General features: G+C 36.9%; 1 protein-coding gene and 1 long non-coding RNA gene across 10 annotated transcripts in view; one reads left to right on the top strand and one right to left on the bottom strand.

Moving 5' to 3' along the window:
• The first annotated feature begins 3342 nt into the window (after positions 1–3342).
• Positions 3343–19556, top strand: part of LOC131692952 (zinc finger protein 665) — a 71278-nt gene continuing 55064 nt past the window's right edge. For 3 of the 9 annotated variants that reach the window (XM_058980386.1, XM_058980383.1, XM_058980377.1), the window contains exons 1-2: positions 3344–3599; positions 7710–8001. In XM_058980386.1, coding sequence (XP_058836369.1) covers positions 7876–8001 — 126 coding nt within the window. In that variant the 5' untranslated portion in view covers positions 3344–3599; positions 7710–7875. Of the gene's footprint in view, positions 3600–3628; positions 4021–7709; positions 8002–19556 lie in introns of those variants that run through there. The other 6 variants (XM_058980384.1, XM_058980385.1, XM_058980378.1 and 3 more) reach the window with 5 other exon arrangements.
• Positions 8617–11648, bottom strand: LOC131692954 (uncharacterized). The gene is made up of 3 exons (XR_009306114.1): positions 11545–11648; positions 9417–9518; positions 8617–9339 (listed from the first exon to the last, which is right to left on the bottom strand). It is a non-coding gene; the product is annotated as an uncharacterized LOC131692954 (long non-coding RNA).

Raw genomic sequence — 19556 nt, 5'->3', positions numbered from 1 at the left:
TGACCATATTGGCCACCTATAACGGTTGTTGATGCCCCCCGGGGGAACTTGCCAACTTCCTAAGCTAATGTCACACCTATTTTTCAGTGAACTCTTAACCGACTTTTACGAACTAGATACCAAATGAAAGATATAATTCTCCCAATTACTGTTATTGAATTTTATTCAGTTCTGACTTTTAGTTCTGGACTTACAGGTTGACTATAGCGGTCAAGTAGGAATTTCTCATAGAAACCATCTTAACATCTATGAAATGTACATCAAATTACTTCGATTCGCATAACTGATCTTTATTAATGATAGCTCAAACAAAGATTTTTAAAAGTGGTTTCAAGAGATAACATTTTTATTTTTTATGTCAACATTGCGTATTATTTGGTTTTTCTTGATTTTTACTGCGATGCACATTAGAAACTCGATACTTCTACATTTGTATTTGAAAGATCATTTAATTCTACATAACATACCGGAAAACCAGATAGATGGCGCCAGACGTTTCGGAAATGCAATTTTTTTAAAATATATCATTGAACCCTAGGACAGGAATCGCTCTAAGAATGTATAACCACAGAGAACAGACATCCATGATCGAACAAAAATATTTAAAAAACGTGTGTAAACATTTGAATTAATATACTAAAAACACTAGCGCCGCCACACCAACCTATCCCAACTATCCGTCAAATCGATTCCGGATCCGGTTCAAAATCCTGGATGGATTCTGCATGGAATCTAGCTCAAAGAAAACAACCGATTCCGACTCTATCGGTTGACGCATTTGAGCTGGAATTCATGCTGGAAGTCCGAATCGGTTCCGGACTAGTTTGACTGGGTAGACGAATAACCGCTGTCAATTCTGTTGAACTCAGCCACAAAAAACATGACGACAGTAGCGCACCTGGTTTAGATATCCAAACTACCTTCGAAACCGTTAGAGATTTTACACAAGTTGAATGCTGAAGATGGACGTCTGTTCTCTGTGGTATAACAAATTTGCATCAAATTAGAAAAAATGCATTTATTTCCCATTTTTGCATCAACTGTGCACTCCCTTGCAGAAAAGTTATTAACTTTGCTCGACGCTTTGTTGAATGGAGGGCTACTTTCTTTGGTTGGGTTTTGACGTCTTACACGCAACGCAAAATACATTGCACGCAAAGCAAAATACATTAATTTCCTTTTTGATAGAAAGAAATGCATTTAATTTCTCTGATTGTAAAATGCATCACAAGTGATCTGCCCCTAGATTGAACTCCACATGCACGGAGACAATGAAGACACATGGTAGTTTATTATACATCTCCATCGAGTAACAACAGCTGTGACTAACGAAATCTGTGAGTTACGTACAAGCTGCGAGTGCAACATTCGTTTTAGCCCGGGGCCGTCCCTTAACAACGTAAAAACATTTCAGACATTGCAGATCCTGCCCTCCCCATGTGTTCAAAACATTTTACCTAGCCTCAACTTAGGCTGCACTCTCCTCCTCTATAAAAATTATCACGAAAAATTCAGTCATTTTTAAGTAAAAGCATCCTCGGGGGTTAGGTATTTTAGACACATGGAATGTGTATGCAAAGTTTGGAACGAATCGGTTAGTTTTTGAATGGCAGTTAACACCGCAAAACGTGTTTTTCCAGAGACGTTCTATAAAAAGCTTCGTCACCGAGTCACTTGTCGATATTTTTGCATAGAAAAACTACAAAACCCAACCATGCTTCATTAAAATTTCCGAAAAAATTGAAGTGTTTTTTACGTTGACACCCTTACCTCTCCCTTAAAGGCCTATCCAGCTTTTTACGTGCCATAATGGTTGTCTAAATTGTTCAGTTCGTAATAGTTTAATTGCCCTTTTTCGACAACAATCATTTACGCCAGCTTGAATCTTTGTTTGATTTCAACTTAATTTGAGTTGTTCTCTCCTTTGGTTAATACTAAAGATTTTTTTTTGTTTCTTTGAACCTGTTTGTTAGGTTAAACTTATCATGATCTTGTTGTTTCAAACAAAATATTTCTTGAAACTATTGAAAAGCCAACAAATGAATTTGTTGGTAATTTCAAGCAACAGTATTGATTGAATCAAACCAATGGGCTTTGTGGGTGCTGTCCCGAATAACAATTAAGGTTTCTGACAGCTGATTTACAACCACAGACGCAATGTATCGCCAATGGATTTTGGTTTGTTTGCCTCACTAAATACCTAACCTCAACCGATTTTTGCAGTGCAAAATGTGTTGTTAGCCTGACGAAATAATTCGGTACCGTTTGTTTTTTTAACGGGAATAGAAAGGCTTATATAAGGCGAACGAACATGTTTGCAAATATGTCATTTTGCACGACAACTGTCGGTTTGTTAGATGAATTTAATTTGGTTCTTTAAATTCAAAAATCAGAAAAGAATAATTAAGGTTTAAAACCAATATGATTGTACTCGCGAGGACACCCGCTATCAATGCATACGAAAAACTGAGACAATTTTTCCAAATTAAAGATCCCTATTATCTGAAGTTTAAAATGCGTACACTTATATTGATTTTGGTTTTGTATTCAAATTGCTCGGCCTAATGTTTACAAAATCTATATAAAAATAACAGTTTCGAGCGAACACAGAGCGGCTCGGATTCATAAACGAAATCAGTTTTAAGCGGACCCTACACGAGCAGAAATATTGACAATAAATCATATATTGATGGTGTAAGGTTATTTTGAAAATATTGATTCTGTAGAATTTAAATGGGATAGATGGATTGAAGCAGTCTTGTCAATATAATTATTGACAATATTTCTGTCTCGTGTAGGGTCCGCTTTAGATTTCTCGTTTTCACACAACCTTAAGCGGACCCTACACGAGACATGAATATTGTCAATAAAAATATTGACAAGACTGCTTCAATCCGTCAATCCCATTTGAATTACACAGAATCAATATTTTCATATTGTCCTTATACGTTCAATATATTGATCAATAAATGGTTTATTGTCGTGTAGGGTCCGCTATATGTCAATACCATTTAAAATGCACATCGTCAATGCATCTTTTTTTCATTACACGTTCAATGCTTTTGTCAATACTCTATAGTATTGACAAAAATATATTACCGTTACAGTGAACATTTCGAAATTACTCGAAATTTATTAAGCATAAAATTATATGCTTAAATTTATAAAAGTTTGTAAACTGGCCACATTGTCGTTACTCAGCACCAATCTCGACTCTCCATGCTGTATATAGAATCAACCCTAATATGTACATATGTATAGGTAGTAACGTCGGTAGCATTTCGTTCGTACGAAACCGATCGACGCGTTCCCCAACGCCGCTCCGAACACAAGAAAATTGCTCGGACTTCGCTAGTATTCGTAGTGCTGCAGACAGATCCAGTTGTGTGTAGTGTGCACTCTTCGCTAGGTGTTCGGTTCGCATATCCCGTTCAATACTATAGTGGTGATCCAGTGCCAGATCCTTGGTTATTTTTTCAGTGAGTTTTCCCCCTCGCGCTTGAACATACTCTCACATGCCACCACCACCACAAGAGTTCCCCTTGCGAACACCGAAACTGCAGCCGCTCCTTCAGCAGTAGGTGCGTGAATTGAAAAAGGTATAATGTGTATTTGAGACGCCATAGAAAACCTATCACAGTTAAGTGTAGCTGCGGGATAACACAGCGACATTTCTCGCGCGCGGACACATCTGACGATTCGGTTGTGCACTTAGATGCACTTGTTTTATTTTATAAAACGTACACAAGAGCGAGTTGCACTAATTGGGTTTATTCGATGCGGTAGTTAATTTTAATACTTTTTCCGATGCCCATTTTTCGATTATGCGCGCCATGGCTGACCCAGCGTCATGAGCAAAATTCTTTCATAAAATGGCGTCTCCCATGAAATTATTTTACCCCGGCGACATTGCAGGTACTTTGGTCGATTAGTAAAAAAGTGTTATCAGTCGAAACGTTATCGGAGACAGCTCAATTCTTTCGATGATAGGGGTATGGTGAGGATGAGAAGTGTGAAAGTGTAAGTGCAAGAAAGTGAAAAATTGAATTTTCAAATTGCTCGTATCGTGCGTTCATGTATACACAAAGAGAAGACGTGTTGATTTTTGTTTTTTTCGCTTGGATTTAAATTTTGTTCTGGCATTAATCGAGGTGTGTGAGAGTACGACTTTTTGTTCTATTTGGTCCCACTACCTACCCATTTTTGCCTTCTGGTATGTTGCTGCCTATAGCCCCCGTCTATGTAGGCTGGATTATGCGTGCGTGTGGTGAAATCGATATTTTTCTTTGTAATGTGATTATTTTGCGTATCAAATATTGTCAGTTCGGTGTAATTGTAATAGGCTAGTAAATAGTATAATATTTACTGTTGTATTTTCATTCTTTTGAAGTTCACAGATTGTTTTCTTACATATCACTGAAAGGATGTACTTTGAATATGGAACTTGCATATCACACCATTTTGCTCTGAAAATAGACTAAAATATGCACAATATGAAAATTAAAAATATATTGGCCCAGATCAATCCACTATATTTTTAACACAAGCAATTTGCATGTAGTTAGAGAAGTTTCAAATAACTCAACACGAATTGGTAAACAAAGTACTTTTTTATTTAATCAATTACAATTTTATAACAGTGAATGATGGCTTCGAAGACATAAAAATTTGGCTCTACAAAATTGTTGGAGCGATACATTTTTACTAATTCTAAGATGAAAATAGTAACAATGGTAGGGCCTTAAAAATTAAGCAAGAAATCAATACCTTCTATGATAAGTAATAAAATTTGCATTGTTTAATACATGTAAATATTTTTTCAATAATAAATATTTAATAATCTAGTTGGCAATATAGTTGCCACTACTTTTAAGGCCCATAAACTTAGAGACACGAAAACATTTTGACGTATTAACGACTAATAATCAAACTTGTTTTATTTATAGACTACGGGTCAACTCATGTAATAAACTGCACAATCTTACTTAAATAATCCTAACAAACGTTTTTATTTTAAAATATCTGGAATATTGTCGATTATTCAGAGAAATTGAACTTTCTGTTGTATATAAATTGCCATTTCAAGGCACACAAACTGCTCTCAAATTGTCATTTTGCGTTTGCTGAGGTCCAAAAAATTACCAAGTAGGCTTTCAGTTGTCATGTGTTTGCTATAATAAAAAAACTTTATTAGGACGATACAAATATATATTCTCGGTGGCAATATAGTTGCCACTACCTTACAAAGGGTTAACCCTTAGCTTAACTAAGCTGTGGATCTTAATATTTTAATCAATTCGCTTGGGTGGGGGACATGTGGATCCTACTAGTTGTCGACTCTTTTGACCGTGGGTATGAGGCTAGTTCAGGAAAGGAGTGCAGGACTGGCACCTAAGTGATAGATAATTATTCAGGACTTTTTCTTACCGAGATTGATTTTTAAGTTGAACTAATCTGATTCGATTGGTACTTTAATGACACAAATCTTTGCAACTCTTGTTTTATTCAGCATGTTATTTTTCCGTGTAGTACTATATCGTAAGTTAGATTGATACTAGCACTTACTAACACAATCAATTGCACATTTTCTCATATTCACTCACAATATCTCTCATTCCGTACGTACAAACGCTCCTAGCCTTCATGTTAATACAAACCTAGTCACAAATGCGAACGGGCAGACGGTTATAAAATCGAATTTATACATGCGAAGCCCCATTTGCACTATCACCCGTGACCAACACGTTATGCTGTCAATAGCCCAAATCTGAAGGATTATCCCAGCCTCCTGGCAACCCTTTACTAATATATGGTGTTTGGCAGCGACCTACCTATATGGGGCTTTAGAGCTATAAGAACTATTTTCGGCACTATGCACAGTATTCAAGTATTCCACACGACTTGTGGAATGATGATGATTGTGAGATGATAATATACCATATCATTCAGAAAATCGGCACTTAGTAACCAAATACAGCTTTCAATGATTCAATCCATTAAAAATTATTGTTTTGATTTTCGTGGTAGTGATGCTAACTGTACAGAGACGCCATTCTTGGTAGGAGGCTACCCAGCACGCTCCATGACACCCAAATAGATCTGATTTTTGCTGGCAAACGAATGATAAATGCAGTTATCGTTGCTCCCCAACCAAACGTATGATTGCTGTGGCGGAAACGCTTTGAGCATTTCTATGTAAGGTGGTATTTGCGAGTTATCGGATATCTACATTAAGGATATTGAATCAATGCAAATAGGGGCATGCTCAAACACACAGTTACATACGGATGATCCACAGATTGACCTACTAGATGACTTGAACTACGATCGAATAGCGGCCATTACATGTTCAATATTTTTGTCAATACTAGAGAGTATTGACAAAAGTATTGCACGTGTAATGGGAGTATTGACGATGTGAATTTAAATGGTATTGACGTATTGAAGCAATATCGTCAATACTGTGTATTGACAAAAATATTGCACGTGTCAAGCGGCCCAATAACCTTTCAAACCCTCTCCGCCCATCCATTTCCTTTTCGAATGGATTGTATGTCGTCTATTGGACCAGCTCAGCCATTACCCAAATTATTCACTTGTCCCGTACCAGGATTGACTATTACTGTTCCACCTAGTTTCGAAGAAAAAATATATATATTAATGAACTTAGGTAAACCATCTTTAGGTAAATTATTTCTTAATCGATTAATGGCCAAACAGTCTAGAACTGAAACTCCCACTTCTCCTTAGATTGATGCGTGACACGAAATTATTTTCCTAAATTATCGAACTCGAGTGTATGTGCCGAATACTCTTTATATATTCAAAACAGTTCCAAACGTGTTTCAAATGAGAAGTATCGAAAAGAATGGCAGCGTACACCAGCTATACAGTTTGAAACAAAACTGTGCGAAATAATATATCTGCTGGGAATGTGATTGTTTCCGTTCCAATTCTACTTCAAAACTCCCATATAAAATACTACACTGCTGAACATACTTTAAGGAATTCGAACGATATAAATAGTAATGCTACACTGATCTGTTATAAAAACGAATCAGTGCTTCTCATGGTCAGATGGCATTATATTTGGGTTGCCCACCAAGAATCGCTATAGATATTTTTTTTTTCAAAATGGATTTAATTTCGTTGTCTAAAATTAAATCGCTGTTGTTTTTTGGAACTCCACCTATCTGAATGTTTCCACTTCATCTCAATAAAGATCAATTAAACGAGTTGTCAGACTCGAAACAAGCAGATTCCATATTAGAACACGTATCGCAATAAGGCACTGTGCCCTATTCATCTTAGCACTTCTATCCATCCCACCCATTTGAACACATTAGTTGGAGCAGTATCTGTTGTCTCTATTCAACGCATCAGCTCAAATGGTAAGATGAATAAGGATGCGTCGTACACTTTGTTCAAACGAGAGTATTTTTTGGTTTCCTAACCAGATTGTTTATTGTACCACTTCTTTGGAACGAAACACATTTCGATAAAACTATTTAATAGTAAGCTAATCACTGTGAGCCACTGTTATCAACGAATCAGTGTATCATCCTGGCTAATGAAAAGTATAAGACTCATCTACCATAATTACAACCGTCTTCATAATAGTCTTTAATAGTAATTATTTAAAGTTCCTAGAATAGTATGAATGTTTTAACAGTTGTTTAAATGAATTCGATATGTTCTCTTATTTTCAGATAAAACCGAAATGATATATTTGTCAAACCGCTGATGATAAACTGTCCCATATTGTGAAAGATAAGAAAAAGTGAATTTAGACACCGCATATCGTGCAGGACTTGCGTGTGAATTGTGTTCGAATTAATTAGTTGATAGTGAGGAAGCGACAGATAAGGAAACGCAATGTGTGCGGCTCAAACCAATCCGGCCGCAAGTTTTAACTACACGTGGGGGTTTGCCGATAACAACCGCAACGAATCGGTGGTGGAGATCAGTCCCAACATCAATTACACCGTGAGCGATGCGACGGTAAGTGTGCATATTCAAGAAGGTTCATGAACGATATTAGGTGTCAGATGAAAACACTGCATATTTTCGTATTTTCTTATGGTATTTCCGTTTTTGACGGTGCACTACATCGGTGTGGTCGCTGCTACAATCATTCAAATTTAGGTGCAAACAGTCTTTTTTTTGGGCTAAGAAACAACCCTGCTGTAGTTGCTAACAACAGTTAAATCACAATATGAAAAAAGTAGTCAAAGCCAAGGGACTATTCATTAATTACGTATCATATTTAAGGGAAGGGCTTATGATAAAATGTTACATGTTTGACATATGAAGGAGGGGGGAACAAGTTAGAACGTCACGTAGAATTTTTTACAGAAGAAAAATTTGTCTTTAAAGAAATCGTTACATATTAAGCGAGGTAGGGGGTTCTTAACGGAATTTGTGACAATTTGTTACATGGGGGAGAGGGCATTCAATTTTGAGCATTTTTTATGTTAGTTTATTTATAAATAATCCTCAATACTGAGGTTTTCTTACCAATATTTTGAGATAGACAAGCTATATCAAAATTTGATTGCTTCGTTGAAAATATTCCAGAAATTTCAGCGCTGTGGATAATACTATTAACTGCTGGTACTCAAATAAAAAATCACAGACGGGTAGGAAATACTACTAGTTTGTGTAAGGGTAACTTGCATGGACTATTATAAAAACACGGGCATGAATGGGTTAAACAAAAGTTCATGATCTTTTAATTTTTTTTAATCCAATGTCTTATTGTAATAATCCCGCAATCGAGCATTATCATTTTGATTCCATTTCCGCAGTCTTTTATGTACCGTTTTGTCGATGGACAACGAATCACTTTCGATTTGACTAGTTTCCCGCCAAAATGCCCGTTGAACATGTGAAGCCTGTCTATGATTATGGTCTGTTCCACAACACTGCAAGGCGGTAGCCGGCACCACACACAGGGATTAATGTGGCGGACAAGTCGCTCTCGTCCACTTGTTTCTATGCTGATGTGCAACTAATTTCAACATTATCATATCATACAAGCATATTGTGCAACTCACCCGCGTGTATGCTGCTTTCTACAACACTACCAGCAGCAGCGCTCGCAGTGCCATTCGTCTCACACTCCTATCAATGTTTCTATTAGGCTCGAATGTATGGTGTTTTCAGTCAGGTTCTTTCAAGACGCACACACGCACATTTCTGTGTGTTTACCGCTTGTTGGATGGTTTGCTGGAGATTGACGGCAGCGCAATAAGAATAGTACTCTGGTCCTGGTCCATCTCTAAACCACAAATATAGAGGAACATCAACGAGAAACGGGAAGTGGTTTGTAATAGTAATCTGGGAAAGTTGTTCAATAGGATCTAAGTAACAATTAGAGATTCTCTTTGCTTACTTTAATGTCTTTTTCTGTTTACCTCTGAACTGCATAATATGCTAGACCAGCGATTATCAACCTGGGGTCCGCGAACCCCTAGGAGGCCGGATGGTATTGAAATATCAAGTTTTTTCGAAGCATCCTGAAAATAATATATTGATTACATTTAAAATTGATGTTCATTCGTGGGGGTCCGCAAAAAACTAGGGTGGTTTCGGGCGGGTCCGTGGTAAGAATTGTAATGATGATTGTAATTTATTAATTGTACGAGGACCTGTTAGTTACACTTTACATTAGGTCAAGGTATAAAATGCTTGAGAACCGCTCTGCTACTCAATACAGTACAGTAGGATTCCGTTTTTGGCAACAATTTTTTTTCTGTTACCAAAACGAACCGTGCCAAAAATGGAACCTTACCTTAAAAGCTTTTATTTCCAATTTGTGACATCACAAATGTCACAAGAACATTAATTATATAAGAATATATGAAATGGAATGAAATAATAGAAAAAATCAACAAATTTAACTTTATTCGCTATGCCCGCCTCCATAAAATATAGTGAATATGACTCCTATGCTTGGAAATAAAGTCAAAAGCGCTATCCATTATTACAACAAAATGAATATTGAGCATTTTTCAAAAGATTTACTATGAACAAAAATAATGTTACCAAAAACGGAACCCATTTGTTGCCAAAAACGGAACTTTTTTGTTGCCAAAAATGGAGCATGCCAAAAATGGAATCTCACTGTAATAACCTTTCGATAAGTATATATTAAGCGAGTTGCTGTTTGTACTTCATGGCATTGAAAGATAACATAATTTATTACCATATATTAGCAAAAAATATAGAAAGAAAATTAATTTATGGCATCCAACACGGCATTGGTCCTATTAGTAAAGTGAAATCGTATTTTATACCTATATATAAAATATTGCAAAACCGAATTGCATAATAAACAACGTGTTTAACAACAAAATTTGCTTGAGTTGAAACCGCAAATACAGTGAAAGCTCGATTTTATCAAACGATGATTTTGTCTGCGTTTTAATCCTATTTTGTCATCCTCACATGAACATCTGTTTGATGAGCTCTAGTCAACGAATCGAATCAAGTTCGAGTAAACCCTTTCTATAGCACATTTTTCTTATCTTAAAGATGCACTGCCGCTATACGCATAACTGTCCCATGTTTATAGGAAATCCCATAGCACGTGAGATAGTTATGCTTATAGCGTCAGTGCATAATATGCAAAAATAAAAATTTCGTTTCAAATCTTACACATCTTAAAGGGAAAATTTATACTAAACAATCTAAAAGGGTTTTAGAGTGTATTATAAAAAAAATAAAAAGAAAAAAAAATTGTCCCTTTTTTTGTAAATGCCCCCTATTTTGTCACCTTAAAATACTAAAAAGGCTGGTAAAAACGGATCTTCGCTGTAGTTGTCGGAAAAGAAATAATGTTTAGGTAAACACGAATGTTTTCGCCGGAATGTCAGCGAATTTGCATTAACCTAAGTTTCAGTGTTGCAAGATGCCGAATGTTCAACAATCTGAATATATTCCGATTAACAGATTCACTTTGCTAAAATGCAAACGCTTGAAATTGACAGCGAACTTATCGAATTCTCAGTATTTCAGGTTGGATTGCAGCAAATTCGGTAAATTCGCAATTTGGCAATTTCAATTGCTGTAATTTCAGCAAAGGCAATAGTTTAATATCAAATTGCTCAGCTTTTCGTATCGTAGATTGCGGAGTCTTTCCGCTGCTGAAAACTCTGCAAAATGTTGCTGAAGTCGATAACAAAATGTCGTGTTATGTAAAAAGTACAGTACAGTGAAGACTGCGTTTTAATAGCCCCTTGATGTATTTTATGCTAACAAAACGGGATTATTTAAAAAATCGGGACATTTTTTCTTTCTTTTTATTAAACGCTGTTAAAGTATTCCTCTTTGGTCCCTAGACGTAGCCTTATAACCCTTTCTGATTATTTAGTGTACATTTGCTGGCGCAGATACCGACTATCTGAACCGAAAAACACATTATATATGTAATATTTATTCTCTTACCATATGATCAACAAAGGCAGAAACGCTAACGATGTGATCATCATAAATACGTCAGACAACCTTTATTGACCCCCTTCAACAGCAGATTGACCTTACCAAGCTGTAACGCGAGTGGCGGCGTGAAAACTATCGAATAGCTGGACGGGACTTGCCGATAGATGTTTTTCTTTTCTTTTTTTCTATTCATTCTATCGTTTGTCTCACACAGCCTCTCTTTTTGCTGCACATAGTTTAAATGGACCTGCTGTATTGGACAGTACCCCCTGGCTGCATTTGACGTTCAATTTTTTCTATTTGCATGTCTCGTCTCAGCCGAATAGAGGTTGAGAACAGCTTGAAGTAGCATCTGATGTTGCTCCAAATGTATGTGGTCCAATACTTGGATAGTTCCATCGAGCCTAGTTTGCATACCTTGTATAACTAGATACGCCGTTTTTCATTTACACCCACATTCACTTTTCCTGTTTGAAAAGGTGCACGAAAAAACACTTTTCTTTCATCAAAATCACGCATTAGATTACGTTCTGAGGACTAAATGATTTCGGTTTAGCTAAAACCACTAAACTCTGCTTAAAACAATTTTTAACATCTCAGATCATCGAGCTGCAACATCACGCCGTCGAGTATGATGCTGTGTGTTTATTCACAAAATTGACCTTAAAAACCAACAAAATGTAAAACCCAATTCTGAGTTAATATCGATCACAAAAAAATATTGGCTCCAAGTTGCCAGGTAATCAAAACATGCCAATTCACCCTTTTTTGCGCTGTCATTTAACAAATAAGACCGTGTTCGGTTCATCTCGACACAAATTCACCCTTAAATTTGAATGCCATCGCTCGTTTGTTGTTTTTCTTAATTTGCAAACATTTTTTTCTATGACAGCAATGATCACGGCAGATCTCTGTGTAGGTATTTTGGTGGCCTTTGATTGTTTGCGCCACTACGACAGTTCAAGCCAACGGCGTACCAGGTATCGGTTGACAGCTTTGAAAAATAGTAATATTTGTTGCGGGAGCTGCCTTTCATTATAATCATAATGGTCGTGAAGACCCGACGTCGGCGTGAATGTGTTACGTTAATCATCGTTAATACTTGTTTGTTGATGCGCAACGCAGCGCACGTAACATTTGAATGACAATATGAGTAGCTGGATCTATAGGGGCCTCAACCCGCGTAATAAGTGCCAATGTCATTACTGAAATTGTATGAGAATTCCAATATTACTCGCTTTACACGAATAATAAGTGACATTACTGCTCAATAATGAGGTTACTAACGCCTTGTGCAAGGGCCCCTTATGACACATTTGTCAACCAACTTTTCATTAATACCTCCGATGTTCGCAATATTCCCAGTAACAGCAAATGATGCGCCAGTGCTACTCGGTTTGAACAATTTGAATTTCAATTTATTTTGTAGTTTCTGACCTTTCCCCCACTTGGTGCCCACCAATATCACCCATCCGTCTACTGATGCGTGTTATATTCGTCATGTGTTGGTTCAATTGAAGCGCTCGCTCCTAAATCATGTAGGTTTGCAAATTCATGTAGTGCGCTATGAATTCCTCTACCAACACGACAGACTCTAAAATTATTCATTTGAGATGTTTCTTCCTGTGTCGTTCTCGTCTGCTCATATTATTTGAGCGCGTTCCGTCTAAAGATGGCTGCTGATGGCGTTATGTATTAGTTAGCCAGCAACAAGATGCGGAAAACTACCGAACGAACAACACAAAAAAGCTGTAATCGTAGTAATGTATATAACCACATCAGCAAGCAAAGCGCGCTGTTGCCGTATTTACGCGAAGCTCGTGGTGCTAGTCTCGTCCGCAAAGCCTGTGTGTGAAATTTTTGTTCGTTTCGTCCCTCATTCATGCTCCCACTTGTGCCTATAGGCCTGGCCTGCCTTTGTGTCGACCCCGCATGAAGGCACATGCACTATTGATTTTTCCAAAACCTACACAAAAGTTTGCTTCCACCGAATCAAAAGACTCGACCAAGAGTGGTGTGGTGTGCAAACAGAAACGTTGATTGAACGGAGCAGTCTCTTGCTCGGTTGCCATGTTTTAGTGTGTTGGTTCTGTTCATGCTAGCTGCGCATGAATCGAGGGTTTTTGTAGCTGCGCATTAAAAATTATCGCTTTGACGATGGTTATGTATAAAACTGTGCCTGGCTCCGGCAACTATCACCAAGATGTGCGGCTGCATAAATAAAAATGAAATTCTCGACAAACATATGATTACGGCGTATAAGCCAACTGTCAAAATTCACTTTGAGAGGAAATTCTGGACAAACCGTTACTCACCAAGCACAAACGTTGGTAGTAAACGCAAGAGAAAAGTTTTTTCTTTCATTAACTGATGTGAACTGCATTCAGACAGTAACGGTTTGTCCGGAATTTCCGTTCAAAGAGAATTTTGACAGTTGGCTTTTACGCCGTAATCATACGTTTGTCGAGAATTGTACGACGCACGATGTGATGGCGACATCAGCACTTTGGAATTAGACTTTTATGCTGGATATTTAGCTAGACACGATTCATGACTAAAATAATTTTCTTCAAAGTATTTATCATTGGACTTTCTCTAATACTTTTCGCACACACGTTATCACGTGACAAACGACACAAGGCAAGGCTCGATATTGGTGGGTGGGTTTGATTGAAAATACAACACAATCATGGTAAGAGTGGTATGCGATGATAATCTGCACATTTTCCCTGCCTTTTGCTTACGAGCCGTACGTGTGAGTATTACTGGTATGTCAGGATACGTCGCACACCACCACAGCCGCCGCCGCCCGGTCGCTTGCGATGCCTCTTGTTTAGGATGTTTGAATGCACTTTTCCACTGTGTGCTCTGTGCTTAACATTTTATGTGTTACATTTGTTATTATGGTGTTGTTTTGCTATATTTGTAATGCTAAGCTTTGTTACACCAATACTTTCCTTGGTTTTATATTTTTTGGTTTCTGTTGTCTATTTAAAATCCGAAAATGTAAACATTGCAATACATCCATAGATTGTTGAACCGGCATTTCTATCTGTTGATAATATTTTGAGAAATCGTGTGTCTCTGCAGTGGCAATCAACAGCATTATGACCCATAGCTATATAGAGATCATAGAACGTTTTAATAAACAGATAAAAGCAAATGTTCGTTTACTTCATACTTTCACACTTGTAACAACTAGTTTTCAAATCTTATACATATAAGTTATATCTCAATCGTAGTTTCCTTGACCAGACAAATGATACAATCACAAGGGTATTGTTAATGCTTAATAACTTACAAGTACAATTATTCATTATCAAATACAAAAAAAAACTCGAATATAACTTTATTTGAGATTCTAATGTGATAGCTTCAAAGTTTTTCGAATTTAAAAAAATAAGATTAAGATTAACAGTTTGAGCTATTCAAAACAATGAATATATTGCGACTACAGGTAATCTTCGATACAACGCACCCTCGATATAACGTACCCTCGATATAGCGTCATTCGATATAACGTACATTTTTCCTCGATATAACGTACATATTTTTTAATTTATTTTTCAGGCCCACATTTCTCTTCAATTACGCATGTATTCCATATTTTAAGAATTCAGTATGTTACACATAATCTTAAAACGTACTAATTGGGCTTCTAATGAGCATGTTAGGAATTGGCTACTTCATTGAAGGTTACGAGAGCGATTTTTTTTTCAATTTCATTTGCGTATGATCGTGATTTATTAAAACCAACCATTTATCTCAATAAATAACCCAATATCAGTAGGGGAGCCCGGGGCTAGTTGGCGGAATCCCTTTTTCTCCGTTTCTATTAGACATATAGCACTGCCTCTCGTTATGTACTTCAAGTTATGTGCAACCCATTATCCAATGTGTTTTGGTTGCAAAACATTTTGTATTGTGGAAGTTGCGGGTGATATTGTGTTTTCGAGCATACCTAGTAAATTTCCTAAATTTTAAACACTTTGTGTTATTTAGGGTGATGGCGGTGCTGCTCGCGGGGCAAGTTTGCGGTACTATTTACGATGCAAAAATAGTCATAAAAAAATTTTATCTCTGGAATTCACTCCAAAGTAAGAAAATCTTTTTCTTGTGTACCTCGTCAATGCAGGAAACATTTACTTCGGCTAATCACCTGAAAAATTTCAAAAATTTGCTATTGAATATGGAGTACGCGTCAAAGTCAATATTCCGGGATATTGAGACTGAAATATAATAGCAAATGTCGATTAATATACAGTTTTCTTAAAAAGACATTCAGCACGTTCCAAAAGGAACCATGAAGTATTTGATTCTCCATTTGATTGCTTATTTTATGGTGTATCTACACATAAAAATAGAGACAATGCATCAAACATTTTTATAAAATTCAGAGATGTTGCCAACAGTCTGCCCTTCCATGCCACGTGTTCTATTTTGCAAAATCTACGTACATCAAAGCGGTAAAAAATGAAAACTGAAAACACAGCCAACTAACCCCGGTCTCCCCTAAGTTCTAACTGAAAACTAAAATTGATAATATTTGTGTGACCATTGTTGGTTGGTTTCGGGATTGCGGAATCTGATTCTCTGGGCTGAATGACGTTTTAGTTCCACGGCATGCTGTGCCACAAAAAGAATGAGAGATCATATTTGTAGTTACACGGACAACTGTGCACGCTTCACGACCGGTTTGGAGGATTTAGGAAATCGGTTAGCGGACTGAAATATATCTTCATAAATTTTGGAATCGTGGATACAAGTGGATCTTTATACTCTATTCTAATGATTAAAGTTCATAAATTGCTTTTATTGTATGAGGCGCAGATGGTAGGAATATTAAAAACACGTTACAAGCCCAGACAAAATAATAATTAATGATTTAATAATTAGGAAAGGAGTCAGAATAGAGAATATTTTTGAAGGTAGAGATAGCGTAGTTGGTAACTCGATAGCCTTGTACGCAGCTCACCTGTGTTCAATTCCCAACCCAGCACATAGTGTTAGAGATCTTTCTAAAGAGATTTCTCTAACCCAACAAAGAGGCGAATGACCCTAAGGTTAAAACCTCTAAAATCGAAATAAAAAAAGAATATTTTCAATAAATTTAATTCATATAAGCAAAAAAAATGATTATGGCATCTTTTTTATGGATCCACTATAATTTTCTTATTAGAAAAGTTGTTTCGCACTGCTTGGTAGGTTAGATTTTCAAAATTAGTTACGCGTTAACAAAATTCTGCAAAATAAAGTACCAAAAACAACAATTCTTTGAACATTTTGCATGCTTCGATATAACGTACAATTCGATATAACGTACAATTTTTAAACCGAGATGTACGTTATATCGAAGTTTACCTGTATACAGAGTAGTTGATCCCAAGGCAACGCTACTTCAATACGTCCATCCCACTTGAATTCTACAGAATCAAGATTTCTAAAGTGCCTGACAATATTGATCAATAAGAACCACTTGTACGTAAAAGCAAATTATGCTTAAAGAACACTTTGGGATGTTCACACCTATCGCGACCATTTGTTCCCAATCAGAAACAAGAATTAGTTTTTTATAAGAGAAATTTAATCAAATGTATTGTTCATATTTTTTCGTCCAATTTTTGCATTTGAAAACACAGTCAAATTTTATACATTTGTTTTATAAGAATTGTAAAAAATGTGATTGAGCATGCACTTTGTAAATTATTGGGTGTTAATTCTATATCAACTTTTGAATAGGGCTAACGAGATTTGTGAACAAACTTTTGTTTTGCTGATATCTTTTAATTTGTTATAATTTTAACACAGAAAACATAAGAAATTGTTTTTACCGAGGGTAAACATGTTGATTCATGTGTATTTTTCATGAAATTCAACTCGACAGCGAAATAAGTTTGTTTATAAAAATCTCATTAGCCCTTTTGAAGATCTTATATTGAATTAACGCTCAATGAAGACAAGAAGTTTCAAGATGCCTTCATTGCATAAAAAATATGCTATAGTGTTGTTTCTTGGAAGAAATTTAGTACGCTGGGTCTTAATGTGTTAAAGATCCCTTAACAGTCACAAAATTCTAAAACCTAGTACATAACTATGCTTTCTGCTATGCTTTGAAACTAGTCTTATTTCAATTATTCAATTATCTCTTGGCATTAAAGGGTTACACCACTGTAGAGCACGAAAAAATGGGCGTATTTCATGGATTTTTCTAGACGCAATAAAAAGGTGAGTCGGGATCTTGTTAAATGGGATTTATGATAGTAATAGTGAAGCACAAAAAATATTTTTTGAATGATTGTCACAAGATGGCGGATGTGCAGCCTATCCCCGTAGACCAGTCTTTTTGAAAGTAGAGTACACGGCAGGAAACCTATCCCCCGTACTTTTGACCTGTAGCTTAAAACTAAAATTTTGACCAAATGACAAGGTTATTACCGTACAAATCTAAAATTTGGCAATTTTAGAACAGCACCTGGTACAGAGAAGCTAGTTTATTGTTGAAAAAACGTTGAAATTGTATCAATAAATTCTTTGAAAATGCGTTAGTACATCTGATAAGAAATGTCTTGTTAGATTATATTGTGGCGCAGAGTTCAGAAAAGTTGACATCCATGTGTTTTTCGTTTGTGTGCCTTGCCATTCAATCGTTCGCTACAGCGCAGTCATTTAAATAGTTTCGGTTTCATTAGCAAACCGAATGTTGTTTATATTCTGTCTCAGAAAGATTATCGACCAAGAATTCATTATATATAGATTACGCAGTTCATTTGGTGGGAGTTAAGTCAGACCGGGTCGCAAAACCCTAAAAGATGAGATAATCATAGCGTTGGATAATGAATTTCTTCAGCTAATTTGACTTTTATAAGTTTTGAAATATGTTACACTAAGCAAGAATTACAGACAAATGATAACTTAAAGGATGCTGCGATTAAAACTTTGAATTCGCTTTTCTCGAAATCAATACAATGTCACTTCGTCCAGTCTGACTTAATATCGACCATTCATGCTTGAAAACGTGTCGCACACATTTAATCGGCCGGCCTTAAGGTCTATTTACAGAATCGATATATTTTTTTCTGTGCGTATTTTTGATGTTTCCAACATCGCTCAAAGGACGGCCATGACTGAATAAACAATTATTCCGGTTGCAGAAATTTGTAACCTTTCCGAGCGGTAAAAATTAAAAGAAGTATCTGCTTTGGACGGCATTGCTTTCCACAACGAAAATCGTCGTGATGATGCGGAGGTTACGTTGCGTAACCTTTAACAACGCGAACGTCAGAAGTTTGAGTATGAGTACCCTTTCAGACCGACCGACAATGGCGGTCTGCGGAGGATAGCAACCTACCGCGGATGGTGCGAACGACGGGTTAATTTCTCATTTTCGCTAGAGATTGACGCAAGTATTTCCACGGTCGATCTTTTGGTTTCGCATTAGATATTGGTACAGTACGTGTTTTTATGTTTCGTTCCTGGTCCGGGAACTAAATTTCTGTGTGCAGCGAACCTGAAAACCAGCGCGCTTGTAAACATCACTTTGAACTATCGCCGGTGACGGGATTCAATTCGAGTCTGTGCCATTGCGCGGGGGAATGCAATAAAACTAATGATATCCGAAGAGGTCGGACCGGGAGCTGGACAAGAGTTTATTTCAATAACATCAGCTTCGTTTTAAACTGTTCGTGGGTATAGAGTAGTTTGTGAGTGCGCTTGTTACTGTATGCCGTCGAGAAGTGGCACTTTTAAATGTGCCGGTCGCGACCACGACGACGACGACCATGACGATGATGATGGTACTGTTTTTGTGCGACTTGGGTTTCACATTTATAGTTTTGAAATATGCCAAGTTCCTCCATCAACATGCTTAGTTCTCCTCGTCGTCCTCGTGGTACAGGCAGCAGAACAGAGACCCAACTGAATACACAGGCAATGAATTGGACAAACAATATTTATCGTTTTCATGGTGATGTGTGGAATGGCGCACGCCTGAGGGGAAATACTGGTGCGATGGTAACGATAACGATGACAAACAGCACTTGGAGCCAAACGAGTTCTGCTCTATACGAGCTCGGAATAGCTGAGGATGGTGTTTGTTTGTCAACCCTGGCGGGTTG

Source organism: Topomyia yanbarensis, chromosome 3 (genome assembly GCF_030247195.1).
Source record: "Topomyia yanbarensis strain Yona2022 chromosome 3, ASM3024719v1, whole genome shotgun sequence".
In the NCBI taxonomy this organism is placed as follows: domain Eukaryota; kingdom Metazoa; phylum Arthropoda; class Insecta; order Diptera; family Culicidae; genus Topomyia; species Topomyia yanbarensis.
Note: the sequence above shows the minus strand (reverse complement) of the source record. Positions and strands in the feature narration are given on the sequence as shown.